At 40.4% G+C, this 16,578-nt stretch overlaps 1 protein-coding gene across 8 annotated transcripts in view; it reads right to left on the reverse strand.

The window, feature by feature from the left end:
• The window catches only part of KAT6B (lysine acetyltransferase 6B), a 208,208-nt gene that overhangs the window by 185,012 nt on the left and 6,618 nt on the right, over window positions 1–16,578 (reverse strand). For 5 of the 8 annotated variants that reach the window (XM_030940771.1, XM_030940772.1, XM_030940776.1 and 2 more), the window contains exons 2-3: window positions 9,952–10,021; window positions 5,226–6,104 (exon numbers count right to left, since the gene is read on the reverse strand). In XM_030940771.1, the coding sequence (XP_030796631.1) occupies window positions 5,226–5,846 (621 nt within the window). In that variant the 5' untranslated portion in view covers window positions 5,847–6,104; window positions 9,952–10,021. The remainder of the gene's footprint in view (window positions 1–5,225; window positions 6,105–9,951; window positions 10,022–16,578) is intronic. The other 3 variants (XM_030940774.1, XM_030940775.1, XM_030940773.1) reach the window with 1 other exon arrangement.

Genomic DNA, 16,578 nt, shown 5'->3' on the forward strand with positions numbered 1-16,578 from the left:
GGCATGGGGGCATGGTAGCCCACGTCTATAATCCCAGCATTTTGGGAGCTAAGGTGGATGGATCACTTGAGGCCAGGAGTTCGAGGCCAGCCTGGCCAACATTAATGAAACCCCATCTCTACTAAAAATACAAAAATTAGCCTGGTGTAGTGGCACACACCTGTAATCCCAGCTACTCTGGAGGCTGAGGCAGAAGAGTCACTTGAACCTGGGAGGCAGAGGTTGCAGTGAGCCATGATTGTGCCATTGCACTCCAGCCTGGGTGACAAGAGCGAAACTATGTCTCAAAAAAATAAAAAGAAAGAAGGAAGGAAGGAAGGAAAGAAGGAAGGAAGGAAGGAAGGAAGGAAGGAAGGAAGGAAGGAAGGAAGGAAGGAAGGAAGGAAGGAAGGAAGGAAGGAAGGAAGGAAAAGAAAAGAAGCAAAAAAGAAAAACATGTGATACACACATGGCTTTACATTCTATTTCAGAGGACTTGTGGGATACCCACCCAAGCTCATTTGTGGATCCCGGGTTAAGAATTTCTATTAAATTTACTTAGTGAGTTTACATGGTTTTAAACTATTAAACCACTTTCAATTTCAAAGGGTAATACATGAGAAAATAAAAATTTTCTCACATTTTTTATTTATTATTATTTTTTTTGAGATGGAGTTTCACTCTTATTGCCCAAGCTAGAGTGGAATGGCGCAACCTCGGCTCACTGTAAGCTCCACCTCCCAGGTTCAAGCAATTCTCCTGCCTCAGCCTCCCCAGCAGCTGGGATTACAGGCATGCACCACCACACCCAACTAATTTTGTATTTTTTTAAGACACAAAATTTCTCCATGTTGGTCACGCTGGTCTCGAACTGCCGACCTCAGGTGATCCGCCCACCTCAGCCTCCCAAAGTGCTGGGATTACAGGCATGAGCCACTGTGCCCGGCTGGAAAAAATGCTATTTTATTAAAGAATACAAACATGTTGCCAAATTTGTTTAAACTGATTTTTATTTATTTTTGTTTTTTAAGAATCAAATGATTACTTAATAGAATTAGTCTCCAAATTTCATCAAGTAAAAATTCTAGAAAACATTTCTCAGCTTTCCATGATGCTAACTAAACAATTTAAAGATCAGCATCATAAAAAAGAGCAGTAACAATTGCCTGCTAAGCAATAAATTACTCTGCTCTCAATCCCAGATACTTTCAGACATGAATTTTCCTTTAGATTAAAAATACTTGTGTACAGATGCTGCCTGAAAAAAATATAAGGTTAGCAAGAAATGATGGGCAAGGTTAAAGCGAAGGATCAGAAGAGACTGTGGAAAATTTGTACTGACTCATCCATCACAAGTAAAAATAACCCCTGGATCACAAAATTATTGAAACATACTGCTAAATTGCCTAAAGCTGCCTGAATTAGTGCATGTACCTGTTCATTATAAAACCTTAACATACCTTAGGGTAGTGTATATATTTTAAAAAACAAAGATATCCAAATCCATCAAGAAATGGCTCTATAGTCCTTTAACGAATTTCTTCATAGTATAAGCTTTTATTAAAACGCTTATACTAAAAATAAAATATTTTTTATTAAAAAATATTTAATTAAGCCTGGGTGCGGTGGCTCACACCTATAATCCCAGCATTTTGGGAGGCTAAGGCAGGTAGATCATGAGGTCAGGAGACTGAGGCCATCCTGGCCAACATGGTGAAACCCCATCTCTACCAAAATACAAAAAATTGGTCAAGCATGGTGGCACGTGCCTGTAGTCTCGGCTACTCTGGAAGCTAGGGCAGGGGAATCACTTGAACCTGGGAGGCAGAGGTTGCAGTGAGCCGAGATCGCGCCACTGCACTCCAGCCTGGCGACAGAGCAAGACTCCATCTCAAAAAATATATATATATATATAAATATGTAATACATACATATATTATACATATTATACATATATGTATTATATATGTATAATATATTTTTAATTAAAAACAGAGGTGCCTGATTTGGCTGTGTCAGACATATGAATTAGGATTTAAGTTGCTTTTTGTATTTTCTTTTAAACAAATGTTATTAAGAAGAAAATTTCATAAGTTTACTTCTTTCTTTATGCCCACATTCTCTCACAGAGAACTAGAGTTTGGTTACACAAACACAACCACCACCTAAGGATCAAATAAATGTAGCAGAAGACTAACAAAATAAAAATATGTTAACAAATAAATGTTGGCTGGGCACAATGGCTCATGCCTATAATCCCAGCACCTTGGGAGGCCGAGGCAGAAGGATGTCTTGAGCCCAGGAGATCGAGACCAGCCTGGGCAACATCGCCAATCCTCATCTTTACAAAAAGTACAAAAATTAGCCGGGCACGGTGGTGAGCACCTGTAGTCCCAACTACTTGGGCAACTGAGATGAGAGAATCACTTGAACCCGGGAAGCGGAGGGTGCAGTGAGCCGAGGTGGCGCCATTGCACTCCAGCCTTTGAGATCAGCCCATGGAAAGGCAAACCACCAGGTCCTATCCAATTTGTAGGACTAGGTGGTTTGCCTTTCCATGGGCTGATCTAAAGCTCAAATGCTTTAGCTGGGCCTCTACCAGCTTAAGAACTGAGGAAAACTGGTTCCATTTCAAGGGTTCATGGTATCCAAACAAGAGGAGCATAACTTTTCCTAACACGCATGTTTCGATTGTTTCTAAACTGCATTTAGCCCAGGCAACATGGCAAAACCCCATCTCTACAAAAAATTTAAAAACTTAGCTGGGCATGGTGGCGTACACTGTATTCCCAGTTACTTGGGAGGATCGCTTGATCCCAAAAGGTCAAGGCTGCAGTAACCCATGAGATAAAACCACCATTTATTTCTCTTTTTTTTTTTTTTTTTTTTTTTTGAGACAGAGTCTCACTCTGTCACCCAGGCTGGAGTGCAGTGGCGCGATCTTGTCTGCCTGCCGGGTTCAAGGGATTCTCCTGCCTCAGCCTCCAAATAGCTGGGATTACAGGTGCCCCCCCACCATGCCTGGCTAATTTTTTTGTATATTTAGTAGAGATGGGGTTTCACCATGTTGGCGAGGCTGGTCTCAAACTCACGCAATTGGCCCACCTTGGCCTCTCAAAGTGCTGGGATTACAGGTATGAGCCACTGCGCCCAGCCAAAACCACCTTTTCTTTCTTCCTTTCATTATCTTTCAGATAGGCTCTCACTCTGTCACCAAGGCTGGAGTACAATCAAGGCTCACTGCAGCCTCTACCTCCCATGCTCAATTGATCCTCCCACCTCAGCCTCCCAAGTAGCTGGGACTACTGTTGTGCTTCACCAAGCCCGGCTAATTCTTTGATTTTTTTTTTTGTAAAGACAGGGGTCTCACACTATGTTGCCCAGGCTAGTCTTGAACTCCTGGGCTCAAGCAGTCCTCCCACCCTGGCCTCCCAAGGTGCTGGGATTACAGGCAGGAGCTACTCTGCCCAGCCAAAACCACCTTTCTATCAACAATGATTAATGTTTTGTAACATGTATTAATAAAATTAACTGCCGGGCGCGGTGGCTCAAGCCTGTAATCCCAGCACTTTGGGAGGCCGAGACACGGGCGAATCACGAGGTCAGGAGATCGAGACCATCCTGGCTAACACGGTGAAACCCCGTCTCTACTAAAAATACAAAAACTAGCTGGGCGAGGTGGCGGGTGCCTGTAGTCCCAGCTACTCGGGAGGCTGAGGCAGGAGAATGGCGTAAACCCGGGAGGCGGAGCTTGCAGTGAGCTGAGATCTGGCCACTGCACTCCAGTCCGGGCGACAGAGCGAGACTCCGCCTCAAAAAAAAAAATAAAATAAAATAAAATAAAATAAAATTAACTGATATCAATAAATCTGCTCACCCAAAAGACAGAGAATAAACCCTCAAACTAGACATGAACGATAAATCACTTTCTGCTGCTCTACTTTGTTTTCAGTTTGGGAAGTAAATACAGTAGCTTTGAAACAAAGAAAAATCTTAACCAAAAACTTAGTAGTAGCAGCAATGTAAGGAGAATTCTGCCATATATTTATAAATACTATAGAAATAACATAAGTCCTAAGAAATCAGAGTATTTTAAAAAGATACTGTATGAGACAAAATAAACATTCACCTACAACACAGACAAGTGGACAATCAAAAATGACTTTAAATTGAAACGAGGGATTTAGGTCACATATTAAAATAACTTCTTAAACATACAGATTATCAGCCAGGCGTGGTGTCTCATGCCTGTAATCTCAGCACTTTGGGAAGCCAAAGCAGGTGGATCACCTGAGGTCAGGAGTTCAAGACTAGCCCGGCCAACATGGTGAAACCCCGTCTCTACTAAAAATACAAAAATTAGCTGGGCATGGTGGCATGTGCCTGTAATCCCAGCTACTTGGGAGGCTGAGGCAGAAGAATCACTTGAACCCGGGAGGCAGAGGTTGCAGTGAGCCAAGATTGTGCCATTGCACTCCAGCCTGGGCAACAAGAGCAAGACTCCATCTCAAAAAAAAAAAAAAAAGCATCGATTATCACCATTAAAATAAGAAGTCTAGCTGGGTGCAGTGGCTCACGCCTCTAATCCCAGCATATTGGGAGGCCGAGGCAGGCGCATCACTTGAGGTCAGGAGTTTGAGACCAGCCTGGCCAAGATGGTAAAACCCTGTCTCTATTAAAAATACAAAAATTAGCCGGGTGTGGTGGCAGGTTCCTGTAATCCCAGCTACTTGGGAGGCTGAGGCAGGAGAATCACTCGAACCCAGGAGGCAGAGGTTGCAGTGAGCTGAGATTTTGCCACTGCACTCCAGCCTGAGCAACAGAGCTAGATTCTGTCTCAAAAAAATAAGAAGAAGTCTGTAGATTCTTCTTTGAAAATAGTAATAAAGAGAAAAATATACAATGGCCTTCCGTAGATTTCTGAAATATATATGACCCTGCCTGGACGAAGGACGATTAATATTATCCTTCCTAGTCCCTTCAGGCACCAACCAATTAGCAATTAGAGCTTAAAAACAAACCACATGATTGTTCCATTAAATTCTTGGCCAATCAGTGAGGAAGTCCTCAACACAACGCAATACAATATATACATTTTATACAATATATACAAAAGCCTGCTCTAAGGCATAACATTCAATTTTATCAAACTTCACTCAGAACTTCTGTCCACATAAAACTTAAGCAAAACTGTAAAAGACAAAAGGACAGTAGTGAGAATGCATGAACATTACTCATTTGCTTACCTGGTCTTTCTCATGGGGTAGAAGGCTGACAGGTGGGAGCGAGGATGGGAAAGCACTGGGATACTGAGGTGCCCCTTTGCCATCTAAGCTCCCATAATTGACCCTGTACTGCGGTCCATCTTTCAGTAACCTCCCATTATTCACAGCGCGTTTGGCCCCCAGTCGCAGCCGCTGCTGAAAGGCTGGGTTGTTGGTGGTGCTCGTGAGATCACTTTGACTTCTGAGATACTTCTCTATGTTCTTCAGGGAGGAGCCATTTGGCTCCTCAAGTCCTTCAATTGCTCTCCTTAAAAGTTTATTCCAATCCACATTGCGGAGATCATTACATGATCCTCTAGACCCCTTGGTTGACTTAGGAAAAGTGCCTGGTTTAACTGATGAAAAGCGCCCAGGGTTGTCTGGGTCCTTATAGGAGGCAAGGCCTTTGTTGGTGACTTTGAGAACTGAGCCATCCTGAACACTGAGTTCCAGCTGTTCAGAGACTGTCTTCTTATCCAACCCATGGGAAGTACTGACCGCATGGCAGATTCTCTCTTCAGAGGGCCTTTGCTTTTGCTTTTTTATTTTCTGTATAGCTTCAAGAATCCACTCTGTATAAAGTGGGTTTGCAAGTTTTACCATGGTTGACAAATGACTTCTTCAACACAAAAGTTACCCATAGAGGTTCTCTTTGTATTTAACAGAACTTGCACATTTGAAAGTCATTTACAATTCAACAAATGGACAGAGTATTCCAGACTGTATTAAGCAACATCTTACAAACATCCATCCTTAAGAGCTTCAAAAGCAGACAAACAGGCAATGTTGATGGTTGTCTTATTTTACCAACAGGAAAGACTGCATTCGGGTGAAGAACATCTTTAACTGGGAAATCAAGACCTTAAAGGATAAAAAGAGGGGAAAGACTCTTAATAATGAAGCTTACACAAATAAACTAAAAGATTCTTTAGCATGACTTTTTCAGACACAGAATGACCACAGAAGTAATGACAGGCAGGTATTACATAACACAGCCACAGTGACTATATTTTTCAACAAGAAATCGGGTCACAGTCTGAGAAGAAATTGTTTTTAGAATGTTTCACTTCTCTATATGAAGTCATTTATGAAGTATAATCACATCTAAATTATACATTTAATTATCTTTATTGAAAATAACAAAATTATGTGAAAGTGGTTCAAGGTATATGTCTTCCATAAACAAAATATACATGAAAGAATAAATCTATGATATAAAAATTTTGATGAAAGTACATTAAACTTATTTCAAGAAATCTTGAACTTAAAAAAAAAGAGTAAATAATCCTGCTTTCAGTTAGGTATTGTATTTCCCAAGTCTCATACTACAAAAACTTCCCATCTAGCTACTTCTATGGAATCACCTCCCCCATCTCTTTAACAGAGGTCTATGATACCCTCTAACCCACAAGTTGGAAAATTGAAAATAATATAGTAACATAACCCTTCACCTTTAAGTAGTAGAGCATTCTAATTATCTTAATACCCAGTGAGCTCATTAAACAGCTCAATACAAAGACGGTATATACACATCTGATTTCAGGTGGACAGTGGTATTTGTTCTGAGAGATGCCTGGTATATACAAAAACCACCCTAGATCTCCCATCTGGTATTGAGTACATCTACAAAGAGCATACAAGGAGAAAGAGCCTTGGCCTGGGAATTGGGCCAAACTTGAGCTCTAATCTTGGTCTCCAATGATAACACCCACTTCTTAATTCTTTTTATAGTTTAAACTGTACAGAGTGTGCTCATATATAACTTGTCACTTAAACTGCAGAACAACTTTGTGGGTAAACCGAGGCTCGGGAGAAGATGGAATTCACCCAAGGTAAGAGTCAAAACAGATTTAAGGGCCAAACACCATTAACTTCTTTTTTTTTTTTTTTAGACAGAGTCTCACTCTCACCCAGGCTGGAATGCAGTAGTGCAATCTCAGCTCACTGCAATCTCTGCCTTCTGGGTTCAAGCGATTCTCCTGCCTCAGCCTCCCGAGTGGCTGGGCTTACAGGCATGTGCCACCACGCCCAGCTAATTTTTGCATTTTTAGTAGAGACGGAGTTTTGCCATTTTGGCCAGGTTGGTCTCAAACTCCTGACCTCAGGTGATCTGCCCTCCTCAGCCTCTCAAAAATGCTAGGATTACAGGCATGAGCCAAGGCGCCCAGCCAATTCTAAAATCCAACTAAGTCCATCACTGTTCTCACCTGAGCCACAACTGCCTGCTCTAGCTAGTTCTGCCTCTGCAAAGAGACCAACATGGGTCTGAACCCCAGCTCTACCACAATGTCCAGTGGAGAAAGCGTCTGTCACTTCACTTGTAGGCAATACTGGTATATCCCTTATAGGATTATTGAGAGGATTAAATGAACACATTATCTAATATTCAATATATAGTAGTTATCACTTTCATCAAATGCAACGTCTACATACTTTGAAAATTTTCTAATAAAATACAAAATTAAAATTATCTCTGGTTATTTGACAGAATATACCTAAAAGGAGAAAACAATATCTTTCCTTAAAAACTTTAGCCAGACATACTGAAGAATATAGTATTTGCTCTCAGAGATCCTGGAATGTTGCTGAAAAACAACTGGGTCATTGAACTATACTTGTTCAAACGGTACAGTTTTAAATGCCAACCCAAAATGCCACCTTGAAGGAGGAGGTTTAAACAAGATTGTCCCCTCTGTGATCAGTAAGCTGTAAATTCACTCTACTCATTTTCCCCTGAGATTCAGAAACTTGGGGCTGAAGGGACCTTAGAGGTCATCCAGTCCAACCTCTAGTTATCCAATAAAAGATCCCTGCCCAATATCCCAAATAGATGGGCAGTGAGTCTTTACATTTTTAAAATACTTCCAGTGACTGATAATTTGTCACTTTTTGAGGCAGCTCACCCCACTGTTGCACAGCTATAGCTATATTTCTTGCTCAGAGAAGCAAAAGTCTGCCACTCCGTAACTTCTACCCACTAGTCCTATTCCCTGGAACGATCCCAAGATAATTATTAGTATTTCTTCAATATGAGAGGCCTTCAGATGTCCGAAAACAAGTACCTTTTGAAAACCACTAACAACAAAACCCCATGCTACCTCCAGCCATAACTTAGACCACTCACATCCCAGTTCCTTAACCCTTCCACACATCACATGGTTTCAAAGCACCACCTTCTCTTGGTTGCTCACTAGTTTGGCTAATGGCCATCTTAAAATATGGCAGTTCAGGCGTTATCCAATTATAAATGCAACCCAAATTACAGGAACTTCCTCAATACCCCTGCCACACAAGTGGCCATGCTGAGCATGCAGTCCAACTAAAAATCCCAGATCTTTTTTCAAAAAGTGCTGTCAAGTTGAGTCTTTCCACCCCTTTCCTTTTGCAAACTGAAATGCTGGGATTTCACGTTTATTACAGTTCAATTTCATCTAGTTGATTTAAGTCTATCTTCCAACCTGCTAAAGATTGTTTTGAATCTTGATTCTGTCATCTATGTCATCTACAAATCTAATAAGTACTCCCTTTTGTTTCATTATATAAACCCTTGACAAAAATGTTAGACTTGGAACACAGTGTGTTTAGGAATGAAATCACTGGCTTTCACAGTGCAACCACTTTCAGGATAGAACACAGGAATCATTCTGTGTCAGTCAGTTGAGAACAGGAAATTGAGCTTTCCAAAGTAAAATGGTTTCGGGCAAAATTTCATTAGAAGATATTTCACTATATCCAAGTAATTATTTAATCTTTCATCATTTATTCAGGATGAATCACAACTAATTTGATTGTACAAAATACAACTGCAGAAAGTAAAAGAGGTCACAGGAAAAGTGTTCAATATTGCCAAGTTGCTTTTAGGTGTTTTGGTTACACAAGCAAATGAACATACATTAAAACAAAATGCATAGCCGGGCGTGGTGGCTCACACCTGTAATCCCAGCACTTTGGTAGGCCGAAGCGGGTGGATCGCCTGAGGTCAGGAGTTCAAGACCAGCCTGGTCAACATGGTGAAACCCCATCTCTACTAAAAATACAAAAAATTAGCTAAGCGTGGTGGCATGTGCCTGTAATCCCAGCTACTCAGGAGGCTGAGGCAGGAGAATCGCTTGAATCCAGGAGGCAGAGGTTGTAGTGAGCCGAGATTGCACCACTGCACTCTAGCCTGGGCAACAACAGCGAAACTCTATCTCAAAAACAAAAAACAACAACAAAAAAATGTGTTTCATACCTAATAGACAGCCAAAATACACCTTCATGACAAGCTTTCACTACAATGCTTTTTTGTTTTTTTTGGTTTTTTTTTTTTTGAGACAATCTTGCTCTTCTCGCCCAGGCTGGAGTGCAATGGCATGATCTCGGCTCACTGCAATCTCCACCTCTGGGGTTCAAGCGATTCTCCCGCCTCAGCCTCCCAAGTAGCTGGGATTATAGGTGCCCACCACCACCCCCAGCTAATTTTTGTGTTTTTAGTATAGATGGGATTTCACCATGTTGGTCAGGCTGGGCTCAAACTCTTGATCTCGTGATCCGCCCACCTCGGCCTCCCAATGTGCTGGGATTACAGATGTGAGCCACTGTGCCCGGCCCACAATCTTTACCCACAATCATTTATATCCATAAAACAATCGTTTATATCCATTACCAACACGTTTCAATAAGACTGTCATTTTATACGTTAAACATGTAATAAAACAAGGGAAAGTACCAGAATTGGAACTTCAAACGTTTTAACAGTCCATGACAAAAATGGAGATTATCCAGGTCTTCAGGCAAATCTGCCAAAAGAAAAAAGGAAATGTTCATGTGGACTTAAGGACATCCTTAAACTCAGCAACCATCCATGTATCTCCACAACCATTCAAGACAAACAGCTCCAATGAGTTATTACACTACATTTGGTAATACAATAATTTTTTCAGACCACTGAAGGATTCTCATAAATATGGAACTTGAGACAGAAAATGAAGCCCCAAGGACCCAGCCAAGTGCCTAAAGAAGTAAATTTCATCCTAAGCCCAGATCTGTTCAAATTTTAAAAATTAGGTTTGCGACAGATTCCTAAGAAAGAATCTCATCAGGGAAAAACAAAAACAAAAACAAAACCCACTACTACTCAAAGAGCCAAACAGATAGAACATTTATCAGAAAAAAAGATAGTCAAAAGTTGTTTTAAGGTCAGCATTCACTGTTTGTCCCAAAGGCCACCAGGTACCTAGGTAATGAATGGACTACCCAGATATGACCAATAAGCTCACCTACAAAAAAAATGTACCAGTTTACATAACAGTAAATATGTATTGACACAAGTCCCATTTTAGTACAGCAGTGATTATTTTTACTTGAAAAGCAAAAAGTAAATTTAAAAGAACAACTGTGAATAACTGCATTTTGATCTTACGTAAAACAATCAAGCAACCTTGGATCCTCCTTCTCCCCTCCCCCAGCCACAACAGACACCCCACTCCTCAATTTAATCTCAAAATTAGCTCTCATCTGACACCAACCAACAGAGTTAATTAGGCAGAAGCAGATGTAACTCAGCAGCTCTTTGCTACAAGCAGAATCACAGTGTTTAAAAAAAAATACACAGCTAGGAGAGGAACAAAATCAGAAGTCTCTTATCTGCAGCCAATTCTCAACTAAACACATGTATATTATCCACTTTGTATATTATCCACTTCAAATTTTTTAATCTTAGGCTGATTTGTTTCCAACATCCCACTGGCCCCACTGTAAATTCATATAAGCAAGAGAATAGATTGAAAACCAATTTCATTTTAGCCTAAGTAGTATCTAACTGGAAAGACAAATCCACAGGAAAAAAAAATGTATAATTCATTCAAAAGCCAAATAGAAATGATTTTTTTCCTGATTTGGAATTACCCACACCATTTCTCCTTTGCAGAGCACGGGGATCTGTTTCACATAGAGACAGGACATTCTATCACAAGCTAAAACCCTAAAAGCATTATTCTCTTTTCAGTTTTCTATAAAAACTTGAAAGTTGGACTAAAAGGCTATCAAAAAGGTAGCAAATCATCCTAAATTAATTCTGGGGATTTATGCTACATCGAATTAAATTATTCTATTTTCTAAGGTTGTGAATCATTTTATTTTTAACTACAAAATATCAGTAAATTACATGGTTGTATCATATGGTCTTATAATATAACACTATTTACATCATTCATTACAAATATTCTAAACATATCTAGAGAAATGCTTAGTCCAGCACTGAGCTTTTAGTTTCACTGGTATTACATAAACATCAACACTATTCAGAAATATTCATGTCAGCATAAGAAGAGTCAAAATATCCTGGATCATAAGTATTATACGAGGCCCCCTCTAAGCTTTTACTAAAGCTGTGTGTGTTGTTTCAAAACCAGTGTCGTAACACTCGAGTTATGAGTTTATGGATGAGCCAAAAAACAGTGGTAGAAAAAACAAAGATTAATAATAGAGTTTACACTTTTGTCATCCTGAGTTTTACTTGCTAACAGTTATTTTTAACTCTTTTACTTTCATAAGCTCCTGGCTTTTTCTTTCTTTTTTTTTTTCCCAAAGGGATCACCGTCGGAAAACCTGGATTTTTTCAAAGCCGATTTTGTAACTGAGTAAGCGTCCACAAATCTAAGCAGTATCTTCTGAAACAGAACAGAACTGTTTAGGGGAAGGAACTCGGAATTATTTTTCTTCTATCAGCACCCAGCTCAGGTTATTGGCAGAGTTGCTCAAAATAGTGTCCTTGGTTTAACAAATATCTGTTGTCTGACAACATCAAACACCATCCATATGGTGATATTTGTTATCTTTCAAATCCTGGATGCATCTATTTCCTCTGAAATCAATGCTTCAGGCCCAAAACATGTGAACTGGGAGGTGAGGTTATAAATACTAATCAAAGAAAAACCAACAAATATTTAGTGAGCTGATGTTCCCTGCATGCAGCCCTGTGGTAAGTACTATGTGGAATACAAAGCAAAGCTAGAGACAGAACATACAAGAAGCAATTAAGAAATAACAAAGCACTGTTTGGCGGTTCCTCAAAAAGTTAAACACAGAACTACCATATGGTTCTGTAATTCCATTTCTAGGTATAGACTCAAAAGACTTGAGAACAGATACTCAAATAAGTACACATACGCTCATGTTCATTAACAAAACTATTCACAATAGCCCAAATGTCCATCAACAGATGAACAGATAAACAAAATGTGGTATATCCATACACTAGAATACTATACAACTATAAAAAGCAACGAAGTTTCGATACATGCTACTACAATGTGGACGGACCTCAAACACATTATATTGTGAAAGATGCCAGACACAAAAGGCCACACATCATATAATTTAATTCATATGAAACATCCATAAATCCACAGACAAAACATAGATTGGTGGTGTCTCAGGGACATATCTAGAGAAACTGCTTAATGGGTAAGGGGTTTTATTTGGGATCAATAGAAATGTTTTGGAACTTGATAGCGGCAGTGGTGACACAACACTGAATGTACTAAATGCCACTGATTTGTTCACTTTTTAATGTTTTTTTCATTTTATGTTATGTGAGCTTCACCTCAATAAGTTGTTTAAAAAGAAAAAGAAGGCCGGGCGCGGTGGCTCAAGCCTGTAATCCCAGCACTTTGGGAGGCCGAGACGGGCGGATCACGAGGTCAGGAGATCGAGACCATCCTGGCTAACACGGTGAAACCCCGTCTCTACTAAAAAACTACAAAAAACTAGCCGGGCGAGGTAGCGGCGCCTGTAGTCCCAGCTACCCGGGAGGCTGAGGCAGGAGAATGGCGTGAACCCGGGAGGCGGAGCTTGCAGTGAGCTGAGATCCGGCCACAGCACTCCAGCCCGGGTGACAGAGCGAGACTCCGTCTCAAAAAAAAAAAAAAAAAAAAAAAAAAAAAAAAAAAAAAAAAAGAAAAAGAAATAAAGCACTGAACTATAATAATAATAATACCAACCATTTCCTGACACGTACTGTGGTCCAGGTACTTTACATAGATTATCAGTAAACCTTAAAACAACCTGTAAGGTAGCATTGTTGTTTTTACAAAAGGAAAACAGGCTTGACTTAGCCAAGATCTCAGAGTTATTAAGTCATGAAGGATTTTAATTCAGATGCCAAAGCCCAAACTCTTTCTGTCTCTCCAGTGGTTTTCAAACTAGGCTCTTTGGATCTCTTGTGACAAGGAATTACCTCGGGTATTACCTTCAGGTACCCCCTTGTGGGTTAAACTTTGGGCCATCACAGCACCTTGAATCCAACAGTGCAGCTCCACTGTAACTGTTTTATGTATATTGGTCTTCCCTGTAAGCTTTGCTTTAAAGAACGTGTTCCTCTGATTACAGAAGGAAGAAGTCTAGAAACAACAGTGACTATACTACCTTGCTGAAACCATGGGAAGGATCGATGAACATCTCTTGGATGGATGGGACTGAAAACTGGACCTTGAAAGATAATGCTGAGCCTGGATAAGTGCCCCACCATCCCTCTGCCCAAATTCAAATCCTTCATGGCCCAGTGCAAACAACTCAAAAGCCCAAACATCTTTGTCTAACAGGAAGCTTTTAGCTTTTTTACTGTTTTGACATTCATTTCCCACTCTGTATTATGCTTACTTGTGTATTAACCTTGTCACCCCTACTAGACTGTAAAATTCTTAAAAACAGGATTCATGCTTGATTCATCTTTGTACACCCTAAGATTTCCCAGGACTACAACTTGATCATAAGAGGGGTTCAATGCCTATTTGCTAAATAAATGTATCAAGAAATGAATGACGGAAATCAAAGTGAAATAACAGAAGCTAAGAATGAGCTGTCAAACAAAAGGGACACCAAGTCCATGTGCCTCACTAGAACAGGCATATGCTGAAAAGGGATAAAGAAATTCAGTTGGGCCAGGCACAATGGCTCACGCCTCTAATCCCAGCACTTTGGGAGGTCAAGGCAGGAGGATTACTTGAGGCAGGAGCTCCAGACAAGCCTAGGCAACATAGCAAGACCCCACCTCTATAAAAATAAAAAATTAGCTGGGTGTGGTGATGTACATCTGTAGACCCAGCTACTCGGGAGACTGAGGCAAGAGGATCTCTTGAGCTGCCCAGGAGGTTGAGGCTACAGTGGGCTATGATTGTGCCACTGCTCTCAGGCCTAGGCAATAGAGCTAGACTCTGTCTCTAAAAAAGACAAATATAACTAAAAAATAAAAAACATTAATAGGCCAGGCATCACCGGTGGCTCACATCTGTAATCCCAGCACTTTGGGAGGCTGTGGCAGGCAGATCACAAGGTCAGGAGATTGAGACCATCCTGGCCAACATGGTGAAACCCTGTCTCTACTAAAATACAAAGAATTAGCCGGGCGTGGTGGTGCGTGCCTGTGGTCCCAGCTACTCGGGAGGCTGAGGCAGGGGAATCGCTTGAACCTGGGAGGCACATACACACACAAACCTGTTGAATGTTTGAATCACTCTGGCAATAGTATCCATCTACTCTGGAGGGAAGGGTGATTGAAAGAAAAAACAAAAGCAACCAGTATTTCACCTCTCCAAACATCAATCTTGTTCAACTTATATTTATGAGTCTAACTCAGCAGCAAGCCCAGAACAGGCACTCAATAAAACGTTAGTTGAACTGAATATTTAATTCCCCATCGTTTTAGAGTAACACTAAGTTCTTTCCCACTACTCATTAACAAAGAGAGTTTTCAATTCATAAGCTAATAATGTTTTCCAAGGATTTCTAAGAGGCTAAATCACCATAAAAATTATCATTTCAACTAATACATATTATATTAATTGGAAGTTTAATTTTTCATGTCATGCTCTCCTAGTTGACAATATCCTTGTTATGTCATTAAACTATAATTGTGTAAATGTGCTTCAACAAACAATAACTGAACCATCAATAAACTATTATGGCTTCCATAATCTCTAGCAAAGATTAGTTTCAACATCATCATCATAAATTAGTAGAGCCAGTTCCCAAATCTCCTGGTGAAACCCATGAATTAGGTTTGCATAGTTATCCCTGCATTTAAGTGCTCAATAGTTTCAGTCTCTAAAATTTAATCACACTGTTAGGAACCTCACAGGAAATTTGATCCCTTGTAAAACAGAGGAATTTAGAGACAAGATGAAAAGTCATTTGAAGTCATCAGGCCTTTGGAGCCAGGGTGCACTGATTAGTAATGATGTATTGTAACTAAGCACTTTCACTTAAGAAATAATCAACTAAATTTAGAGTGTCTTTTTTTGGCATTTAAAAATTCCTATTCCATCCTAGATTTCTCCCTAATTACATATTAGCTTTAGTTGGTTTTTGATGACAAAGACTGAGAATAATGTATTAAGAAAAAAACGTGATTTTTTTTTTTTTTTTTTTTTGAGGCGGAGTCTCACCCAGTTGCCCAGGCTGGAGTGCAATGGCGCGATCTCAGCTCACTGCAACCTCCGCCTCCCAGATTCAACAATTCTCCTGCCTCAGCCTCCTGAGTAGCTGGGATTACAGGCATACACCACCATGCCATTGTTTTATTATTATTATTATTTTTTTTTTTTTTTTTTTTTTTTTTTAGTAGAGACGGAGTTTTACCATGTTGGCCAGGCTGGTCTCAAACTCCTGACCTTGTGATCCACCCGCCTCGGCCTCCCAAAGTGCTGGGATTACAGGCGTGAGCCATCGCACTGGGCCAAAAAACGTGATTTTTAAAAAACTTTTTAAAATGGAAATACAAGGCCAGGCTCGGTGGCTCATGTCTATAATCCCAGCACTTTGGCAGTCCGCGGCAGGTAGGTCACCTGAGATAGGAGTTTGAGACCAGCCTGGCCAACATGGTGAAACCCCATCTCTACTAAATACAAAAAATTAGCCAGGCGTGGCAGCGCGTGCCTGTACTCCCAGCTCTTTGGGAGGCTGAGGCAGGAGAACTGCTTGAACCCAGGAGGCAGAGGTTGCAGTGAGCTGAGATTACACCATTGCACTCCAGCCTGGCTAACGAGCAAAACTCCATCTCAACAAAATAAATAAGATAAAATAAAGATACCAAAAAATCTAAATAAATAAATAAAAATAGAGGCGGGGGTCTCACTATGTTACCCAGGCATGTCTTGAACTCCAAGGCTCGAGGGATCCTTTCACTGTAGCCTCCCAAAGTATTGGGATTACAGGCATGAGCCACTGCACCTGGCTGAGAAAAATCTTACATCTTAACTTTTTTATGATTCTTTTGAAAGATAGATTATTGCAGGATTCTTTGTTAACTGTATTACAGATGTCTTCAGACCAGATATCCAGATACCCTGAAAAATTC

Source organism: Rhinopithecus roxellana, chromosome 11, assembly GCF_007565055.1.
Source record: "Rhinopithecus roxellana isolate Shanxi Qingling chromosome 11, ASM756505v1, whole genome shotgun sequence".
Taxonomy (NCBI): domain Eukaryota; kingdom Metazoa; phylum Chordata; class Mammalia; order Primates; family Cercopithecidae; genus Rhinopithecus; species Rhinopithecus roxellana.